Genomic DNA, 21,753 nt, shown 5'->3' on the forward strand with positions numbered 1-21,753 from the left:
ATCACAGCCCAGGAGGAAACAGAGAACAGGAACAGAGGGCACCTCATCCATCCAAAGCCATGGAACACCTCTCAGGAAAGGATGGAAACTGCTGAGAACAACAGACCAAAATTCAGCTCATGATTCTCAGCTGGAATTCAGTGATGAGAAATCAAACCTCGTACCTCTGATATCATCATTCAGCTTTTATTGGATATAAGTGATTTCCCCTTGAATGAACACCTTCCTTGGAGATGAGAACATGAATAAAGCCTATTTAAAAGATTGTAAAAAGTCAATAATGCCCCTGAAAATTTCCTGATATCACACTTAATATCCATCTCTATGCATATAAATAACTGAATTTGATTTACATGTGTCTATGAAATAAGCAGAAGTTCACAATTGGAAGAAAATACAAATGTGTCATTTTGCAACACTTTCAGTGGTAAAATTTAAGAATATGAGTCTATTTTGTAGAAAAAAAATGTATTTTAGAATACTGAGAGACAGTATAGGAATGAGTAAAATATCCTAGTGAAAGAATCACAGCACTAAGACTCAAAGCTGCACTTTTCATATTTGTATCCTAACCTCCAAATCACCAAGAGTCATTTTCTCACATATTGAGAACCCAGAACATTCTCAGAAGGGAAGACAAATCTTCCCAAAAATCAAATAATGTGGCAGATTGAAATCCTTAGTGCCTGCCTATCTTTCACAGCAAGAGATATTGGGATGGGCACATCTCTGCAGTTTCAGCCTGTGCAATATTTACTGCCTAGAATCTTTGTTAATTAAAAGTGTGATAAATGTGTATAGACACCCCTGTGCACAGGCAAACAAAATACAGAGACAAACACCCTCATGTTCATGGAAACATCATTGGAAAACTCTCGGAATTCCTGCTTAGATTTCCTTGAAAACATTGTAGACAAAAGAAATGTGCTGCTAAAGAGTTTGAGGTTTTCAAAGAGGCAAATTCCTTAATATATATCTCTTCTTGTAAAGCTTACATGTGGTTAAGTTATTTAATAATCATAGCTCCTAACCTGTGAAAAATACCAGTCACCAGAGGCTTGGTGGTGGGCATGCAATAAGCAAACAAACCAGAGGTGTATTTAAAAACAGTGCTTCTCCAGAAGGTACACAATATAATATATATAACAAATGTAATTGTCAAACCAAATTTATTTTAGAAATAGATAAATAAGACATAAAAGGAACAGTGCTCAGTAATTCAATATGAAAGCAAAAATATATATTCAAATCATTTGTTAAAAAGATTTTACAAATAATATGTAAGACCAGGATACACCATAAATATATGTTTTATGGCAAAATGGGAAATCACTGTAGAAGTGTAACAAAAAAAAACCCTGCAGCATTACCGTTTATGTTAAAAATATAATTCTATTTACATCACAAACCAGTTTTGCTCCTGACAGCCCCCCACTGCCCTTCAGAACTGAACTCAGAAGGATTTAAATCCCCCCAAGTTCCTGCAGTGCCTCGCTTGCTCTCAGGAGTGTTTGAGGTCGGGTGGGAGGGAGCTTTGGTAGACACACAAATCCATAAGAATTCCAGAATATTTGGCAACACAGCACTGGCTGCAGCCAGCTCCTCTGAGAGCCAGCCCCAGCTGCTGTGCTGGAGGGCTGCAAGCAGCCACGGGCTCACTTACAACTAAAAGTGGCAATAAATAAAGAAGTTTTCTCTTTGTTCAGCCCCACCTTGCTCTGGAACCGACCCAAAGCTCTGGGGCTCCGGAGACGAGGCAATGAGCACCAGAGAAAAAAGGGAATTCCTTGAGAAGTTTATACTGAGGTGACTGTATTAATTGCAGTCTGAATTATGATAAATATATTGATATTCCAAAGAAAATATCATGAGCTGTCAAAGTTCAAAAGTAACATTTGGTCAACTCAGTGATTTTTGCTCATAATTCACTCTGACTTCTAGCAGTCAGAAAAAAATGTTTCTGTAGGTGAAAACATTTGAGAAACAGAGTTGGTTTTGAAACACATATATCTAGCTTTGACTCAAGATGCTAATACTATTTAAATCAAAAATAATATAATTTTTTTACTTGCCTTCATCACAGAAAAGTGTAGAAATTGATATCTAGCACACACATATATTTGGTCAATAACCATTAGGCTTTTCATGTACCCATTCAACCATCAGGAAGAAATGAACTATGATCCCAGCCTATGAAAAAACAACTTTTTAAAAAGTGATATTTAGATGTAAGAAAACAAAAATTGAAACAGACAAAACACATGAAACGGGGCCACTTAAGAGGTTTCTGGCTTTCCCTAAGGGCATTTGGAAGGTTCTCATGTTTGGCTGGGCTGACTCATGAGAGAACCAGAGGAGGGAGGTTACTGACTGGGACCAGTAATTAAACCATGTGATGCACCTTTTATTTCATTTATGTAACTTTTAGACATTTTAAGATCATCCTAGATGCTTTCAGAATTATTTATTGGTAGACTGGAATGATAGGACCAGTGTAATACTAGGAAAAAAGTTAGAGCTTCAGCTAAATTAAAAGCAAAGGAACTCAAAACTAAGTGTATTCTCTGAAAGCACTTAACTGGTGCCATTTAAGTAGGTGCAAGAAAGGGACTTATCAAAGGTTCTCTTCATGCTCAGTGTAAGAAAGTAGGCACTTCTAGAGGGTATGCAGTCCTAAAATCAAAATAACCTGCTACAGCCTATCTATGCCTTGTCACCACCAGAGGAAAAAAACTGAGGGCAACTACATGTTCACTTGAGATGGCTAAATTTCATTATTTAAAAAAAAAAAGTTTGAATGTAAGCATTGAAATTATTTGGTGCTTCTCTTAATCAAGTATTAAGTTTACGTATAGGGATTTTCTTAAAAGGGAAATCCAACCTAATTCTCATAAGGAGAGAAATCCAAAGACTCAGAGTAAAAAAAGAAACAAACTCAAAGCCTGTGCAATCATCCTGTCTGCCTGACAAAGCAGTCTGAATGGGGCCCAAGGGCTGAATTTTCCCATCACCCACCTAGGAAACACCTCCACAAGCAACTGCAGCAGCGTGTGGGACCCCAGACAGCACTTCTGGGAGAGCTCCCAGAATGAATTTTAAACTGGCTGAGCTGTGGCACCGAGTCCATAAATGTCTCTGCATGTCTGACCACTGGGAGTGTTGGGGGATTTTAGTTTGAAGCATAAATGCTGCAAGGCTGCTAAAAATAGGAAGAGCAAAACTGTCTGGCAGGTACATGAACTCCTTCCCAACAAAACAATCCCACCGTGGGGAATGAAAAGCTCTCTGTAACAGTCATAGCTATAATTATGTGATACAATATGCTGAATTACAATACGTACTTCATTATTAATAGAATTTATTTTACAGATCAAATAGCCAAATACACATTGTTTTTTTTTTAAAAGAGCCAGATAGCAAATGTGGAGCAAACTATAGGCAACGGTCATGGTAGACATTCTGCAGTCCAAGAACTGAGGCAACGTGATTATTAAGTACAAGCCTATAAATACCTTTACATCAAACATACAGTAATGTGTAAGGATTCCATGTTGTAGTCTAATTCATGAATCATTAATAACTTTTTTCTTTAAAAGAAAGTTCTATATACTGTATACATCCCAGTTAAAAGCAGTGTCTTTCATTTTATTCTAGCAAACTAATATTACATGTCTTCATATAAGTGCAGAAAACAGGGTTCTTTATACTCCTTTGCTTCCTAAGAGACTTTGCATTGCATATGAAATTCTAATATTATAGATGATACATATTAAGCATTACTCTCTAAAATGTGAGGCAATATACACGAACTTGCAACCAACCTTTAAAGCTATGATACTCAAGCTTTATTTTGTAAATGAGCCGCGTTGAATAACAAATGATAAAAAACTTTAGTCAAAAAAAAAAAAAATGCAACAAACTAAAAAGCCAACCAACAGAAAAAAAAAACAAACCCAAAGAAAAACAAAAAAACCACCCCCAAAAACATTACAGAAGAATAATTGGGGAAGAAAAAGAAACAACACTAGGCCATTTACCCCCATGTGCTGGCTAACAGTGAAAAAATTCTGTCTACTATTTCCTATTTTATTACACTGAAAACCAAGCCACTGGATTTGTGACTTTTTCTTTTTAAATAAAAACACTTGAAAAGGTTAAATGTTTGGCACCTGTTAAATAGACGTTATCTAGACTTGAGCAAGCAAAATGAAAATTAAATTTTCTTTTTAAAAGTTATGTGAGTGCTTTCCAGTTATTTAGAAGGTGACCATTTATTACAAAATGTTGTGGATAAGAAAGCGGGAAGTACTAGATTTTCACTATTACTATTGTGCCTAAAAAATGAGAAAGCAGTGACTTGATCATTTCTATTTATGATCTGTAGCAGCAATATCATCATTAAAAATATTATGGATACATATAAATAACACTTAACTCTTAACATGTATAATGGTGCTATAAGTGACAACAACTCAGTTGTTTTTCTTTTAAATGCAGGGAGTATAAAGAACTTTACATTCTCTTTTTAACATATGAATAAAATTTATTGCTCCCTTTTAATATATTTATAGAAACAAAATTCCTAATTGTTTCAACTAAAATAAATAAGGAGAGGAAAAAAAATCTGGGACAAGAAGATGATTACAAGCAAATTAAATTTACCATAATCACCAACTGTGAAGAAGGATGGGTCACATTACTTTGTTTTCTTAGCAAAACTACGTTATAGAACACTATAGCACAACGTACTAAAATTTCTTTGTCTTTTCCTTTTAAAAAAAAAAAAATCCTTGCCCTTGATACCTTTCAGTAGGGCAGCTTGAACAGTTCATGGTCACTTCGAAACCCCTCTGGAGATGAGTCGATAAATGTCTTCGGCAACCAGAGACAGGACAAAGGGGCTTTCTCGTGCTGTTTCCTTGTTCCCATGTTTGCTGGCTTAACATCATTGAGTACACGTACGACTTCAGTACATAACATCAGCTGCGATGGCCTTCAGAGCTGGCAAACAGAGAAACAGCATGAGAAAAGCCCTTTCCTGCAGCATTTGCACCATAAATTGTCGCGCTCGCGTCCGAATTCCTACTGAAATTTTAAGGAATTTAGAGATTTTAGAGGAGCTAAGATTTTAGTTAGAGATAAGCCTTTCTAACTTTAAGCTGTTGGAGAGGTTTTGTCCGTCACAGTTGGATATCAGTACTGGATCAATATCCATATTTTTTAAGAAATCACTACCAGATCTCAAGCACCGTGCGCTCTGAGATGTTCGAAGTAACCAACTATTCCTGGGGTGGCTGTGCTCCCAGCACAGCATCCCTACACACAGAGCACAAATGCTGCAGCAGAAGGAGCCACAGAAATAGCTTCTATGGATATGATTCTAAGTTTCTTACTCCGTTTTTTTCCCTTTATCCACTCAAACCCAAAGTGCTGTTGCAAGATTGGAGCTGTCACAAGGCTGCTGCACTACCTAGAACAGGTTCTACAGGGGTTTTGTGGACTTCATGCAAAAGCATTGCTCCAAAAAGCATAAAATATTTTGTATTTGACGACTTATTTTGTATCTTTAATCTACATCTATCATCAAGATTTAGTCCTAAAGATTCACAGAAATTAAGCCATTCTGATCAATTATTTGACAGAAAAGAAAGCACTGTCAATACCACAGTCCCCAAGACACCAGCCACTCACTGGTCAGGAAATTGCTATCAACTGCAGATTATTGAGTGCCATACCTTCTGGGAGAAAACAGGAAAATAAACAAGTGTGAAAATTAAACCAGAGTTAAGTCAGATTTCACTGTTAGCAATGGTTCATAGTTAAGTAAGACATTTGAAATAGCACAGTTGGGTCACAAGGAGAAAAGAGTAAACGTTTCAGTTATCCCACTGAAAAAAATAATTTGAAACGCACTTAATGTTTGAAAAATCACATTGCTTCCACCCCAAGGCAAGTGGCTATTGGAGAGGGAGCTGTGTGTCATTCTGGCTTGCACAAAAATCACTCAGTTATTAATGCTGCAACCTCATTTACCAACTTCAGAATAAACTCAGTCAATGAGCTCTTTCTGGGGAAAAAAAAAAGAAAAAAATTGCCTTGGTTTGCTCTGAATTCGTTTGCTTTATTGTCATGTTCAAAATCTTTCGTTATTTCCTCACACAAAACACAAATTTCTTTTTCACTCCTTTGCATACTCTCTTTTTGCCTTCTACTATGAGGGAAAGGGGACACTTTCCAAATACCTTCCTCTATGCTTTTCTAGTGAAAAGTATTAAAAGAAATCACTGAAGATTTTCTACAAGTGTTACATAGAGGAAAAGCATTTTCTTGACCAGCTTTACTTCAGTAGTGATGCACATTTAAATAATTGCTTGCTAACTTCTTACTCGCAGAGTTTGACTCGTATTTCAATTAGAAATCTCTTCTCCAAGTTCAATTTTTTTTTTTTTTTGGTGAAATGTACGTACATGGCAGCAGATCAGAACCACAAGCAAAATTACCAGTCAGAAAATTAAGGCAAAATAACGAGAATACTTAGAATCATAATAATCCATTTTGAAATGGCTTTTAGGAAGGGCTTATACCAACAGTTATTTAGTTAAAATGTAGGAGAAAATGTTCTTTGAGTGTAATTTACTCTGCATCTGTCAATACAGAACACCAGTACTATGTCTATTTTACACCTCAGAGCATCAGCCCTGCCTACTGATGATTACAGGAGTCTAAATTAAACTCACTGTTATTACACAAAAAAACCAAAAAACCCTGCAGCTAAAGACTGACAGAACAGGTGAGTTTCAGAGCTGCTCTTTTCAATATTCCTTCCACTTACATCCTGAGCACACTGTTCTCATAGTGTAATGACATTTCACCACATTTAAAATCAGAAACCCAAATATCACCTAACTCCAAGCAGGTCTAAGCAGGCAGTGATAGAATCAAAGAATGGAGGCAGTGGGGGCCCAAAATGCAATATATTTGAAATGAAGGCTACTTCCCATTTGGGTTTCTGTGAGGGGTGTAATGTCTGTCTCCATCAGCTCCTAACAAACCAGCAGAGATCACTGTGACACCCAAAATTCCTGTTCATAAGTGTGGGTAAGTTCACAGATGAGAGAATCCCACCAGCTGAACACCATTAATGAAGATTTTCATCAGCCAAAGTCAAAAATGCATATTTATGATTTACTTTTTGCAAATGTTACAATGAATATTATATGTGTAACATTAGAAAGTTATGCTGTATTAATTCTCTTACGTGGTGTGTTAAATGTAGTTTTAGGTTACACCATAATGTTAAAATAGAGACTATGTATGTGGGGGAAGTTTTGTTTTTTGTTTTTTTTTTAGGGATGAGATACTCACTTTGAGGAACACTTAAATCTTTCAAAGGAGAGGAATTTATGGTTTTCTTATTATAAGAAGGGAATTTCTTCATGCCTTGCTCAGACTGGAAGATGCCAGGGGATTAAAGGAAACAGTTGACATACAACAGAGTTTCTTGTTTAGAATAGAATGTATGCATAACCATAAAGGATGTATGAATATGCAACAAGTGTGTTGGTTTAAGGTTATTCCTTTGTTCAAGTCATGCTTTTCATGACTTAGTGTCCCAGAGCATCTGGACATCTGTAATTGCTTTTTATTGTCTTGTAATTCTCCAAACTCTAAACTTTATTACTCTAATTGTATTATTATTTTATAACCATTTATATTAGTTTTATTATTATTAAACTTTTAAAAATTTAAAAACCAAGTGATTGGCATTTTTCACAGCCAACATGACAAAAATCCACACAATCCCTCTCCCTGCCTGCTCCCCCTGCATCAGCAGCTCCCCCAGCATGGTGCAGAGTCCAGGCAGGGCAGCTGAACTCCCTGACAGAGCAGAGCCCCGTGGGGTGCAGGGAGAACCCCCAAAAGGCAGAAAATCCCAGCTGCAGAGCACACTGCACCTTCCAGCTCAGTGGCTGTTGGATTGGTTTGTGGTTCACAAGCAAATGGGATGGGACTTTGTCTGGTGGTAGACTTAGGATTTATTATTTGTTTGTATTATCCAAGTAAAAAGAGGTACAGAGAAACATGCATCTATGTAAATTTAGATTAAATACAAGATGGTAGCTTATGTAAAGCTTTTTTCTATATATTTTTGAACTAATAGTGTAAAAGAAAAGGTGTAAAGTTCTTATACTCTAGAAAGAAAATGACTCACGTGGGTTCAACATTAACAAAAGGACTTCTATGAACTTTAAACAATACACAATAATTCATTATATAAGATTGAAACTTTGTCTGTCTTTGTACAGTACATATCCAGGACTTTTTACATCTCAAACTATCAATAAGTTCTTTTTCTTTCTTGTTCTTTATGATAAATATAAATGTATTTATTTGGTTCTTACTTTCTTAGCTCCTCATGAGACGGTTTTGAAATTTCCCAGCCCTTCTCAGCTTTATGTCTACTTTCTGGGTCCTTTTGGTACTTTCTAAAATCTTTTACCTTTTTATATTCCTACAAACGGGCACTGAAGTTCCTCAAGTCATAAAAATCTTATTCTGGCTTTAGAGATGGCAACCCAAAAGACAAGAGGATGTGAGTGACCAGGTGTAAATTTGCCAAGATTTCCCCTGTCCCTGCAGTATGCATTCTATTGTTTCCAAACAAAAGGCACATCTGGAGCAGAATTCAGTAAAAAAAGGGACAAGAAGAAGGAGAATGCACAGCGAGTTCTGATGAGTCTTTGCAGCTTTACCTTCTTTGAGTCAAGCTGCCACAGATAACACTGTGCTCTCTAATTCTGCATGTTTTGACTAGACACGCTGATACCTAGACAGGCATTTGAAATGTCTGAATGTTATTTTAAAGTGCACCAGCAAAGATTTCAGATTTTGAAATTGTGTTACATGAAAATGAGACTGAAGCAAACTCCTCTCCCTTCTTCTCATCATTCCCATGCAAATGCAAAGAGAATTAGAAGATTTGTGTCAGTATGGAACTTCACACAGTTTGCTCCCACTGAGGTGAATGTCAAAAATAACTGAGCTTTTACAAAGCTTGCAGACAAATAAACTTTAAAGATGCTCTATGTTTCTGCACCAAAGAAAATTTTTGCAAGGCCCACGACTGCCAAAACAATGGAAATCTGATGATGTGGAAAGTCAGTTTTATTTTTATAACACTCCAGATATCCTAGTTTGAAAAACCCTATTATGAATAAGCCCCTTCACAATTTATCACTTGGTAAAACTCCTTTAAAAGAATTATCTCTACTACATCCCCCAAAAAAGCTACTCTGAGGGTCTATTGTCACTGGTAGTGATTAACTCCTCCTGGTAACTTCAGAGTAGCATCATGTCTCTGCCCCTTGCCCTCTCTCACATAAAAATACAGCAAAATTTGACCTCTCTCTTAGGGGACATTACATTAGGAACATATTTTCCCTCTTCAGTTTCCTGAAGTTTATGATTCAAAGTGTCCTCAGCTGCTTCAGGAGTCTCCAATTGCTTCCCCATAAAAATTTCAGCTGTGGTACTGCTGTATTCATTTGCCCACATGACCACTAAAGAGATATTTTGGGGGTTTTTAGTAGAAAAACCTTTCTATCTTTGCTTACATGCTTTTGAATACAACTGCTATAATGACTTTCTGTCATTTTATAGATCACTTAGACAAATTTAGCTGTAAAGCAAAGACATAATTTCCTTTCTTTAAAGATTTAAATCAATACCATTCAGACAGACACAAAATTTAGATCTTCCAAAGAAAACATATATTTTTAGCTGTAACACAATATTATTTCAAGTATCTGAGTAGAAAGTCTTGCATGGAGAAATCTAACAGTAGTTGAGATGTGCAGCCTATCAGTCCCCAATACAAACTGGAGAGACACTTCACAGTGAACAGAACCTTCTTTAGACTCCTTCAGAACTTCTGGCTTGTAAAATAGCTGCACCATGGTAAAAGTGATAAATGATGATATTTTCCCCTCTTTTCAGGCATCATATTTTCCCTTTTCAATTAGCAAATCTCCCTTGTTAACTGAACTGACTTGTCCTACAGTTTGCTGCAAATTCTGAGTGCCTGACACAAAATCATCCAGAGCCACAGGGATCTGTTGGTGTCTGAGGCTGAAGGGTGGTGGGACAACAGCTGGAGACACTGTGCCCTCAGGATTATTTCTATTTCTATTTTTTTTTGTTTGTTTGTTTGTTTTGCTGGCTAACAGAGACAACTCTCAAGTAGCCCGTCCTGAGACACCTTCCAGAGCCCCACAGGAGATAAAACTACCCAGACTATACATACAGAGCCAGGGTAGGAGTGAGAGTGACTTTTAAAAGATCTGTTTTAAGAAATTCTTTACTTGTTTTTACTTACCAAGAAATACAATTTTCATTTAGTCACAGCTGAACACAACACAAATTATTTCCTCTAATCGCCCAACTTATGTAAATAATGCATTAATTAAATTACATAAATTATTTTTAAAAAAAATATTAATTAATGTGTTTAAAGGTGAATGTTGATTCCAAATTAGTGTACAGGGCCATTGTGATTAGTTACCCTTCCTCCAAACAAGGTGTTCACTTTAATGCAGAAAAATATCCCTGAAAGAAGGATAGCTCAACATTAACAAAATCAGTACAAACGGTAACAATAATCTCTTTTTTAATCTATTCACTATATCATAACAATGTTAGGTGCAGCTCTATGAAGATAAGCTGGTATCAGCTAGTGAGCATTAAAAAAACCCCACAGTTCTATTCTGCCTTCCCAGATAGGAATCCCTGTCACAGACCTTTACAGCACAGATAAAAGGAAATGCTCTTTCCCCCAGCCAACTTCTGCAGAAGAGAATTGCTTCCCATGCCACTTTCTAGGTTTTCACTGCCACAGAAGGGCTTTGAGAGCCACGAGCTTGCTTTCTTTGTTAGCATTACTGCACGACTAAGTGTGTTTCAGCAGACAAAGGCAGAACCTTTTTGACTCACGAGAACTGCACCAGAACTCCATTGAAAAAAATCACTTAGATCAGGCCCAGAGAAATGCTGAAAACAGCACTGCCCCCTGCTCAGAGTTCTGGGAGTTCAAACAGGTGAACAAACTGGCAAGAGGCTTTTCTGATACGTAATTTAACTCAACACGCCTAAATACATTTCTAAAATAATCCACAGTGATATAGATACCATACAAATTTGTGTTGGTAAAGGGAATGAAATACAATAAAATATACAACATATCCTGAAATTTTCAAAGATATGATGACTGCTCTGAATGAGAAGCTTTTTTATGCATGTTATCATTACAGTTGCAACAAAACAAAGTTCCCAGAAAAAAATTCAGCTGGAGGAAGAAATGTACCAGATTTAGTCATGCTGAGGATTTGTTCCTGAGCAATATATTTAGTTAAACATATTATCAAGTTAAAAATATACTATGAATAATAAAATAAACACTCCTGAAGTAAGTGTTACTTTAGCGATTAATTCCTTGACCAACTAAAACTTAACTAGGAAACTATCCCCACTGAAAACTTTGTGATACTTGGGAAGAAAGAGAGGCAAATAGAAAAAAAGAAAAGTTTTAGGAAACTGTTCAAAATATGGATAAATATTAGATTCTCTTTCCAGTGACTTAAAGCTTTTCTGTAGGGTCTTCAAGAATAAAGGGTACTTGAGTTCTCAATTTATTTTTAATTTTAAGCTGAGGATTCTTTAGACGTTTCCTTTGTTGTGCTGCATTCCTAAGAAGCTAATACCTGGTTTATCAGGCAGAGCAGCAAATAAGTGAGCTCAATTATGCTGATGCTTCTAATTTTTCCCTAACTTTGCCTGCCAGCTGTGTCATTCCACCAGATTTAAGGCTCCTTCCAGTCTGAAAATGCCCGAAACTCTCAGAGGAAAATCCTCGCCTGCACCTGAGAGACCTTGAAGCAAAGCTACACCCAAACGAAGGCTGCAATTCCGGACTCCATTAATATTAAGGATCACTTATGAGCTCCTCTAAAGCTTTATTGCTCTCCAGCTAGATTGTTTGGATCCCCGAGCACCCCAGGCTGGAGAGGACCGTCCCACTCTGAGCCTTCCCAGCTGCTCGAGGTCCCGCCGTGAGGTGGGAAGTGCCATGCTGCCATCTGCAGTCAGGACACCACCACAGGGATCTCTGCCTGCTCCATCTCCTCACAGATAATGCTCTTCTCCCTCCTCATTTTCTCCTGTACCGCTCAGGAAGCTGCAATTGCTTGTTTAACAACGCCTCGATCGCGTACAGACCCTCAAAGCTTTGCTCCTTGCAGGAGAACTTGCAGCGCTTCAAACTGGAGTTACAGGATTGGCAAAGGAAGGAGGGAAGGAGGAAAAAAAGCACCTTAAAATTCCATTACCTGTCTGGTGTGTATGGGGCCTGGGGTCTTGAAGCCTCCTTGACAGCTGCATTCAGAAACACTGTAAGGGTCCGAGCTGCTGGATGAGCACTTGGAAAGTGAGTCACAGCCCACCACAAAGGTGTTATCTAGAGGCAATTCCTGAATGACATGGTGCTTCTTGGGGGGTACAGGAGTCTCAGGTTTAATTTGAAAGGTAGGCTGCGGAGAAGCAGACTTGTAGTGCTTTGCTAAGTCTGGGCTATCAGGTTTAAATGTGGTTGGTGTGGTGGCCCAGTTATATTTGCCCATAGTCTGCTCTTCTAGCTCTACAGGAATGTCTAAAGTGCCATTTATGTGCTCGTGGCCAGGATCATCAGGCTTGGATTCTTCAATAGTCACAAAGTTGAGGAGGAGACTCTTTGGAGAGCGCTTCTTCTTCTTCTTCTTTTTCTTGATCTGCCTATTCTCTTGGTTGGGGGAAACCCATTCACCACTCTGCTTATTTTTTTGGACAACCTTGTGCCTGGGCGTCTGGCGGCACCGGACTAGAGCGGTAACAAAAATTACCAGAATAACTGTCATGGTGCCTGCAATAATGGCAATGATGATCTTGACATAATCATTGGTCTGCGGGGTTATCTCACCATCCCCAATGTTCTGGCCAACTGGAGTTTCCATATTCCTACGCACCAGCTCTTGCACGTAGGAGCTGTTGGTGACTGTCTCGTTCACAAACAAGTGCACAAGAGCTATCGTGTAAAGAGACTCCGGCTGTCCCAGGTCATTCACCTTGATCACCAGCCTGTGCAAGCCATGATCTGATGCAATCAGCTTCTCTTTCAAAGTGATATTGCCTGTTAACTGGTCAATGGTAAACAAGCCCCTGGCGTTCCCACCTATGATGCTATAGCGGAGCTCTGCGTTCATTCCCGTGTCATTGTCAACTGCAAAGACTTTAGTGACCACAGAGCCCGGGCTGGCTGACGTTGGGACCAACTCATAGGAATAATTAGATGAGGGAATAACAAAAACGGGCCTGTTATCATTTACATCAACAACATTGATGGTCACTTTGGCAGTTGAGGAACGCTGCAGTCTTCCTCCATCCACTGCTTTCACCTGGAAAGTGTATGACCCCTGCTGCTCCCTATCAAAGGTAATATTAGGCCTTATTACGCCAGTAAGTGGATCTATAATGAAATTATCTCTGCCATTTAAGATAGAGAGAGTGACTGCAGCGTTGTCTCCCGCGTCAGCATCCGTAACTGTGATAAGCCCCACTGTGCCATACATGGGCAGGTTTTCTGGCACATAGAAATTATATTCGTTATGTGTGAAAGCAGGGCTGTTATCATTCTGGTCCAGCACTGACACCGTCACGGTAGCATTGGTCTGCAAAGGTGGCATCCCATTATCCTTAGCCAGCACAGTGAAAGAGTACCTGTCCTGCTTTTCTCTGTCCAGCTTTCTCACTGCTGTCAGGATGCCTGTGCGGCGGTCCAGGTTGAAAATGGGGGGCGCATCGGAACCCAGGATGTAGCTGATCTCGGCGTTCCTCCCGCTGTCAGCATCTGTAGCACTGATCTTGGTTAGCTGAGTACCAGGAGCGTTGTTCTCAGGGATGGAAAGGCCTATGATAGGCTGTGTGAAAACTGGGGCGTTGTCGTTTTCATCCTTAATTTTGATCAGGAGCATTGCAGACTGGTTTAAGGGAGGCTTCCCTGAGTCTGAAGCCACTATTTTGATGGCATATTCCCGTGTAGCTTCGTAGTCTAGAAAGGTGGCTGTCTCCAGGAGAAACTGATTATCAAACACTGGTTTTAGCCTGAAAGGAACATCATGATCTGTAAAACAGGTAACTTTCCCATTCTGATCAGCATCCTTGTCCATCACTGTTATCAAAGCAATTTTTGTATTGAGGGGGGCCTTCTCAGACAAAAGCACTGTCCCATTCACCGGGTTGATGATGTACCTGGTGTCTATCGATGGGACGTTGTCATTAATATCTGTGACATTAACAGTCACCGTTGCTCTTGACGGAGTGGAGCTGCCATCGCTGGCCAGAACAGTCAGTTTGTGCACAGGAGATTCCTCCCTGTCCAGCGGCTCCCTGATGGTGATGAGGCCCGTGGTGTTGTCGATGGCAAAGAGCCTTTTGGCCAGGCTGGAGATCTGGTTGCTGAAATAGAAGTGGATTTGTGCATTGGAGCCCAGGTCTGCGTCGGTGGCGTGGAGCTGAGACACGGAGGTGCCCACGGGGGCATTTTCGGGCACGCTGACCTCGACGTCGTTCTCCTTGAAGACCGGGCGGTTGTCGTTGACGTCGGTCACCGTCACCTGCAGGATGGCAGTGCTGGACCTCGGGGGGCTCCCACCATCTTCAACTTTGATTTTCATCACATAGGTGTCCTTCTGCTCCCTATCCAGGATCTGCTGGACAATCAGTTGAGGCCACTTATCTCCCTCAGGTGTCTCAGTAATGTCAAGACCAAATACATTTTGACCCTACAAGACACAGAAAGAACACGTTTTAGCTTGACAGTGTATTTAAAAAGGAAAATATCACATTAATCTACTGAAATTTTCATGGAATGTATATTTATGCATATGCTCTATACAGGAATATAAATTTTATATTTATATTTATTTTTCATTACCTAGTTTTGCTTTAAGCTCCAGAGCCTTGCGAAAGCTTCAGAGCAAGCACGGCAATAAACAGATACTCTAGATAAAGAGGAAATGTGAGAGTGATGGTGATTTTTTTCATCCAGATTCTCTATTTCTATGGAAAAGCTATTAAATTCCTGGACTGATGTAATTCAGTTTCTCTGTTGTATGAGTGAGTGTGGAAATGAGGAATGAAGACAGAGTTCAGTCACTGGAGGACCTATTCCAATATTAAATTTCAAGGAAACCAACAGAGATAGAGGGGTTATTTCTCTGTTTGTGGAGCAACTCTGGACATGATCTGAAATGATTAGCATAAAAAAACCCAAAACAAAACAACCAAACAAAAAAAAAACCCACCAAAACAATACCATCATTGATAAAGTTTTTACTACATCATTCAGATGTTGGATGATACAGACAAAACTAAGTTGTAATAGTTCATAAAAAAATTATTTTAAAACTCATCAAAACTATTCCTGCATTCATCACTATATGTTTTATATTTGTAGTGAAATTACAATCCCAGTGGAAAAAAGAAGACTTATTTTCATTTCAAAAAATATCACAGAACTGTGAGATCAATTTGAAAATTATCAATATTTTCCTGGGGTTTGTTGAACATCTCTGGAACTGTACCAAAATGCTGCATATATTGCAGAAGCACAGCTTTTTAACAAATCTGCTAAAATAAATATTGGAATCTAGAACTAAATTCCCTCTCTCTTCTGCTGTCTCTTCAGACAAGCAGGAACGAGGAACAGTGTAATTATCCTCTTTTCTCATATCTCACCACGTAGAGGAATGAAGTAAAGGCAGTTTTCCAGCCACATAAGGACAGGGCTAGAATGCAGATGGCTAATGCTGAATGTGTGGGATGACCATAAAAAAGAGGCATAAATAAAATTGTGGACTAACTAACTTTTTATGTGTAATATTTGTATTAATGAATAACTGTTCTTTGCTTATTCTTCTCTTTCACCCTCACGCAGGTATCTGCCATTGCATCATAGATGGTTTGGGCTGGCAGGGACCTTAAAGATCCTCTCATTTCCACTGGACCAGGTCCACTTGTGTTCTGCACTGGTTTGAGACACTCCAGAACAGAGCAAAATAAAACATTCCCAGTCTTCAAGGTTCCTTATTTCTCATTAGTTGCAAAAGATTTGTGTCCCCTGTATCTTGTACCCACCACTAAGTGAATATATTTATAACTTCTACACACTTCTGAGCGAGGCTGACCTCTCACTGATTTGTTTCTCAAAGCCAGATTTTGACTCTGCATAAGCCATCTTTTTATTTCATGGGACAGAACTGTTCATCCACGCATGCAAAAATCACTGTGCCACTGTGCCATTTGTGGCAACATTAAGTTGCAACTGTGGACAGTATAAAGTAAACTGGAACACGTTTTGAAGTAATAAAACAGATACAGATTTGGCTTCTTTAGCAGAAGGCATGAAAATATAAGCCCTGCAAATAGTTTCTAAATCAAGATATACATTTTGAACAATTAGGGTAAATTTTAGAATGGTAATTCTATGCTGATAGGAAGCAGAGCGTGAGTTTCCTCTTCATATTCAATCTGGCTAGCAGTTATTTGCAATAAATTTCATAATAACTAAGAAATTATAAATTATATAGTCTATGCTTCAACATAGATTCCAGAGGAAAGAAAATAACAGAAGCCAGAGTAAAAACAACCTGCCAGCTCTCTTTACCTCTTTATTTGTACAAGTTGACAGATGGGCACTGATTATTCTGTCATTAGATCCCACAGCTACACGAACTTGGTACAGACTCTGAGTTCACGTGGCTGCACGTGTGTGTGCCCATCTCTGCTTTTCTCCTCCAGCATGGGAGAGGGGCTTTTCATCATAGCAGATGAGTTTGATATAAAATGTGGTGCTTTAGCTCCCCATTATTAGCTGTGAATGACTAGAGAGCAGGAAAAAAATGCAAATATCTCTTCCAAGTTCATTATTAACACTTGAATAATTTTCTATGGAAAGAAATATTATCCATGTCTATTTCTTCCTATTCATTACAGGTTTAGACATCTTTTTAAACCACAGAAAAGCCATTACAGAGAAGTAGACTTTCTCTTAACTCTAACAAGAGTAACTATTTCAAGTTGTTGAAACAAGGATATTTCATGTTGTTTAAGAGATAAGGCTAGGTGTGATATGCTGCAAATTAACAAACACATTTTCTAAGAACAGATAGCTCTCACATTCTGAATACTCAAAAAATTGATGAAACATTCAAGAAATACATTTTTAAGATTATAAATATCTAATTCTCTCCATTATGAGCAAAGAAATTGAGAACTAAAATGAGAACCATAAAAAAAAAAAAACCCTTCAGGATTAATTTCTTGATGTTGAAGTAAATAGCTCTATTATCATTAAAAGTTCAGTGACGTTAAAATTTCCATTAGGGTCAGATTTCTACTGAGACTGAACTGTACCTCAGTCACATATTATCCCAGTGATCTGAAGGATTTGTTCACACTGGGAAGGGCAAGAGTCCATTGGGAAAGCACAGTAGATAATTAACAGTTATAGAATACCTTTGCCCATTAAAACAACTGGTAGAAATAATCTGCTCCATTGATATCTCTACCCTTACAGAAGAAAGGGAGCAAGAAATACAAGAGATTGACTGTTTAAATTTGAAAATACAATTTAAGCACTAACTACTGGAGGTAAACAAAAGTTATGCCCATCTCAGAGCCTGGATTAGCTTGAGGTTCTGACCCTGCTCACAAGATCCCTAATCAGGGCAATAAGGAGCTCTGTTACCTTATCCAATTTTCATTACAGCCTTTTCCATGGACTTACACAGTCTCTGAAATAATGAAACTTTCTTGTTGAACACTTCCTACTGTGTATATTTACCTGGTCATTTGTAATGGATCCAAATGTCCTTTTCGGAGCTGTTTTGGGCTGTCATGTGAATAAAAAATTAGAGAGTGTTTTAAAAATTGCAGCATTTAGGTGGTTTCATAAATACATAATCAATGACACACGGACACATAGTGTGGTAAACTGGAACAGCTCCTAAGTGCTACAGACAGGACTGGATGTGACAAAGGGCACCAGAGGTCTACACACAGGTATTGCATTTCACAGCATTTCACCCCAGGATTTTGTTAAATCTGTGGGGCACTGGCTGCCTGGACATTGCTGGGAAAAATGGGAAAATAGATCAGCTTCTGGTTAATGCTGATAACAGAGGCAGACTCCACTGTGTTCAAAACATCCTGTGGACCTGCACTTGAAGAGCCGTAAATTGGCAGAAAGTAGGAATTTCTCAAAGTGGGGAAGGGAAAGAATATTGTGTGAGATAATGCTACAAACCCAACTGCTTGTAATGCAAAGTACTCAGATTGAGAGAGGCTACCAGTGATTATTGCTTAAAACATACAAATTATGTAATTGTGTGTAACAACTTCTCCATTGTTGGCTGACAAAGGGTAGCTCAACACCAAGTCTTCATTCAAAAGAGGATTCTGAACCTCCAGAGAAAGCCACAGGAGCAAAGACAGCTCATTGTTTTGTGGCTACATCTTCACCCTACACTCATTATCAATACTCCAGGCACTGTAAATGACAAGCACATCATGAGATGTCCTCGGCTCATCTGAAACTCAAACAGATGTCAAGGGCCATGCACAGCTCAAACTTTTACCAATATTCTACAGGAACTCATCTCAATGACTATTGCAACAAGCTAGAAGTACACATTTATTACATGTTAACAATTGCCTTAAAAGAAAAAAGGAAAAAGAAGAAAAATATTAAAAGATTCGTTTATCATTAGAAAGTAAATCAGTAATTAATTAATTAAGTAATTACTTAAATAAACACCTTTAGCTGAAATGTAGATTTGAGTCCAAAGGACCCTAAAATCTTTTCCAAAAGTCCAGAAAATCATGTACAATTGCAAAATGCTGGTTATTTTGCATGGAACAACACAGAAAATCTTTGCAGATCTTCTGCAGAACTACACGACAGGTCCCAGACTCTTTTCCTTGCCTGTTTTTGCCAAGCCATATGGAACTGCTCCGTGGCTGTGCTGTCTGTCAGCAGAGAGGGAGCACAGCAGCCCAACTTCAGTTCTGCATACAGGAGAACAGACCACACAGTTCCACGGTGGACAACTTTTCTGTAAAAGCTGAAAACCAAACTCGCGGTTTTCTTTCCAAGGCGACGCTTTGGCTGTGAAATTGTGAATTGCCACAGCCAAGTTAATGTCTTAAACACAGAATATTCCACGTGGTAGGCAATAATGGATCTGTGTGTCTGTAATGGGTGCATATGAGTGAGCTCAGATCCAAACTGGCCTAAGTGGTGTAGCTCTAATAAAGGTCCCAAGTCTGCTATTACTCACCCAGTGTGCAATTTGCTGTCCACGCATTCTAGAAAATTACCATTTTTTGGACAGCTGTCCTGCTTAAAGACTCCACAGTCACTCCTCTCATGACATCCCACAGCTTACAACCCAAAGTTACTGGAAATAAGTGTCATTAGGAGCAGCAGCTTCCTTGTTAACTGAGTGGCAGAACTTCAAAGGAGAAAAATAACATTAAAAAGGTAAGAATTTTTTATAATGCAGACCTCAGCAGATGCAGAGTTGCTTACAGATTTGAAACATTCTCTTTGTCAAAGCAATGCAGCCTTTTAATTTGTAGGCCAAGATTTTTAAGGCTTTTGTTCAATTTATGGTTTTCTGTCAGTGCCAGGCACTGTTTCCATTGGTTTCCTTTGAAGCAATAAAAAAGTTTAGCTTGGAATAAACTGAACTTTCAGGTTCAGAACCACAGTAAAAATAGGATTTGTAAGCATCCAATTATGCATAAACCTAAAGTGCATTTTCTGCATTCAGAATCTTAATTAGCTCCATTCCTACATATGAGGAGATCATATTATGAGCAATGTCTACACCATAACTTGCTACTTTTCCTCCTCCTATATAAGAGCTCCTACAAATGGAAAACACTACCAGAATTTCTCTCCATTTACACAACCACACAAAAACTGTTCTTGTTCCATGAAACAAGAGCAAGCACAACGCTGTCTATGGGATCAATAGAACACAAGAGTAATAATGAACCACTTGATGCTGGAAAGGAACAGCCAAAAGTAAAACATGGAATGAAGAAGAGGACAATCAATGTATTTAATACTGATTTTCTGAAAAAGAAAAGAAAAAAAAAAGGCTAGGAAGTTTACCCAAGGAAATGACTTCCTTGGAAATATAAATTTTATGTTACTATTACAAAACTCTAAGATTCCTAATAATTTGATGGAGTCTCCTTAAACTGTTCAGATGAGTTGGTCCCTTCTTTAAGGAGTCTTTTTCAATCTTGTCATGTTCTAAACATTGTCTACTTTATTTTCCAAGATAAGTAGATCTAAAATAGATGTGTTCTCTCTGAGATGGAATATTTTTCCATCCTACTCAATTTTTAGCATGCAACTGTCAGAAGATGTTATTAGATCATATTTCTCCATTGAGGAGAAACAATTAGGGGCAGTCGATACTATATTCTGGAATTATTTTCTTTTTTTTGCCGCCCTAATTTCTTCAGTCTACACTTCAAGTGAGCCTGAAACTCCCTAACTTCAAAGTGTTAATATTTTTAATCACAAGTTTTACAAGGGAGAGAACAGACAGAGCTGAAAATTGGTAACCTTGTGAACTTCACATTTTGAAGACTGCACCAGGTTTCATGAACAAAAAGAGAGTTCTCTTTCCATAGCACATCTTTGAAATGTTGTTTCAAGTTGGGTTGTTTGCGGGTTTTTAATTAAATCTAATTTATCTTTTTAAACATGGATGACAATTAAAAAAAAAAAAAAGAAACCAAAGACAACTAAAACTAAAAAAAACCCAGAAACCTGAATCATTTATTTTAATAGAAGTTGACTTCATCCTCCTCTACAAACTAGGGTGGCAATAATGGTGAACCCACATTGCTGCATTAACAGGACACCAAATTCCCAAGAAACTCCTTTCAAAGAACTGGGCCATCACTTGAATGGTCTTTCACAATGCACAACAAACATACAATTATATATTTCAGAAAAATATGCAGGTGCACCACATAACTGTAAGAAATTTATTTTCACAATACTCCTACTGTATAAATAGTTGTAGACTGACTAAAGATGGGAAATTGAAGTACAGCGACGCTTTTATCAATCGTCCAAAGTTTGTAGCTAGTCTGAAAAAGGCAGCCACTTCTGAGTTACTAATCATGTTTAAAATTAAACTTCAGCATTTTAAACTTCAGAAACTAACCATTAGAATGCAACTTTAGGAGCTGAACTTTAGAATTGAAAACTTCAAGGGAAGTTCTTTCATTTAGAGACACTTTGACCAAAACAAGGAGGTCAACAGCTGCAGGTAACAACCAAGGAGGAAACCTCCCCTCTTAATCTCCTCCATTACAGTTGTTCAGAAATATTCACAGACATCCTCCTGAACAAAAAGCTACATTTTCAACACCCTGAGGATATTCAGATTAAGGTATTAAACATGTTTGAGCTTTGCTCTGAATTCCCATGATAAAGCTCCAGACACCTGATGTTTCTGCCTTTGGATTCACTCCCTATAGATATATAATGAAGGGAAAAAGAAAATAGGATTTATATCAGGCAACAATACAGCCAACAAGTGCATTTTGATATTTGCATTATACCAGGTGACAGTTACA

At 38.2% G+C, this 21,753-nt stretch overlaps 1 protein-coding gene across 5 annotated transcripts in view; it reads right to left on the bottom strand.

Moving 5' to 3' along the window:
- Nucleotides 1-21,753, bottom strand: part of PCDH11X (protocadherin 11 X-linked) — a 433,677-nt gene that overhangs the window by 350,894 nt on the left and 61,030 nt on the right. For 3 of the 5 annotated variants that reach the window (XM_077786472.2, XM_085570454.1, XM_077786477.2), the window contains 2 exons: nt 17,930-17,977; nt 12,381-14,867 (listed from right to left, as the gene is read on the bottom strand). In XM_077786472.2, the coding sequence (XP_077642598.2) occupies nt 12,381-14,867; nt 17,930-17,977 (2,535 nt within the window). Of the gene's footprint in view, nt 1-1,150; nt 5,002-12,380; nt 14,868-17,929; nt 17,978-21,753 lie in introns of those variants that run through there. The other 2 variants (XM_077786478.2, XM_077786474.2) reach the window with 2 other exon arrangements.

Source organism: Lonchura striata, chromosome 4A (assembly GCF_050655825.1).
Source record: "Lonchura striata isolate lonStrDom1 chromosome 4A, ASM5065582v1, whole genome shotgun sequence".
NCBI lineage: Eukaryota > Metazoa > Chordata > Aves > Passeriformes > Estrildidae > Lonchura > Lonchura striata.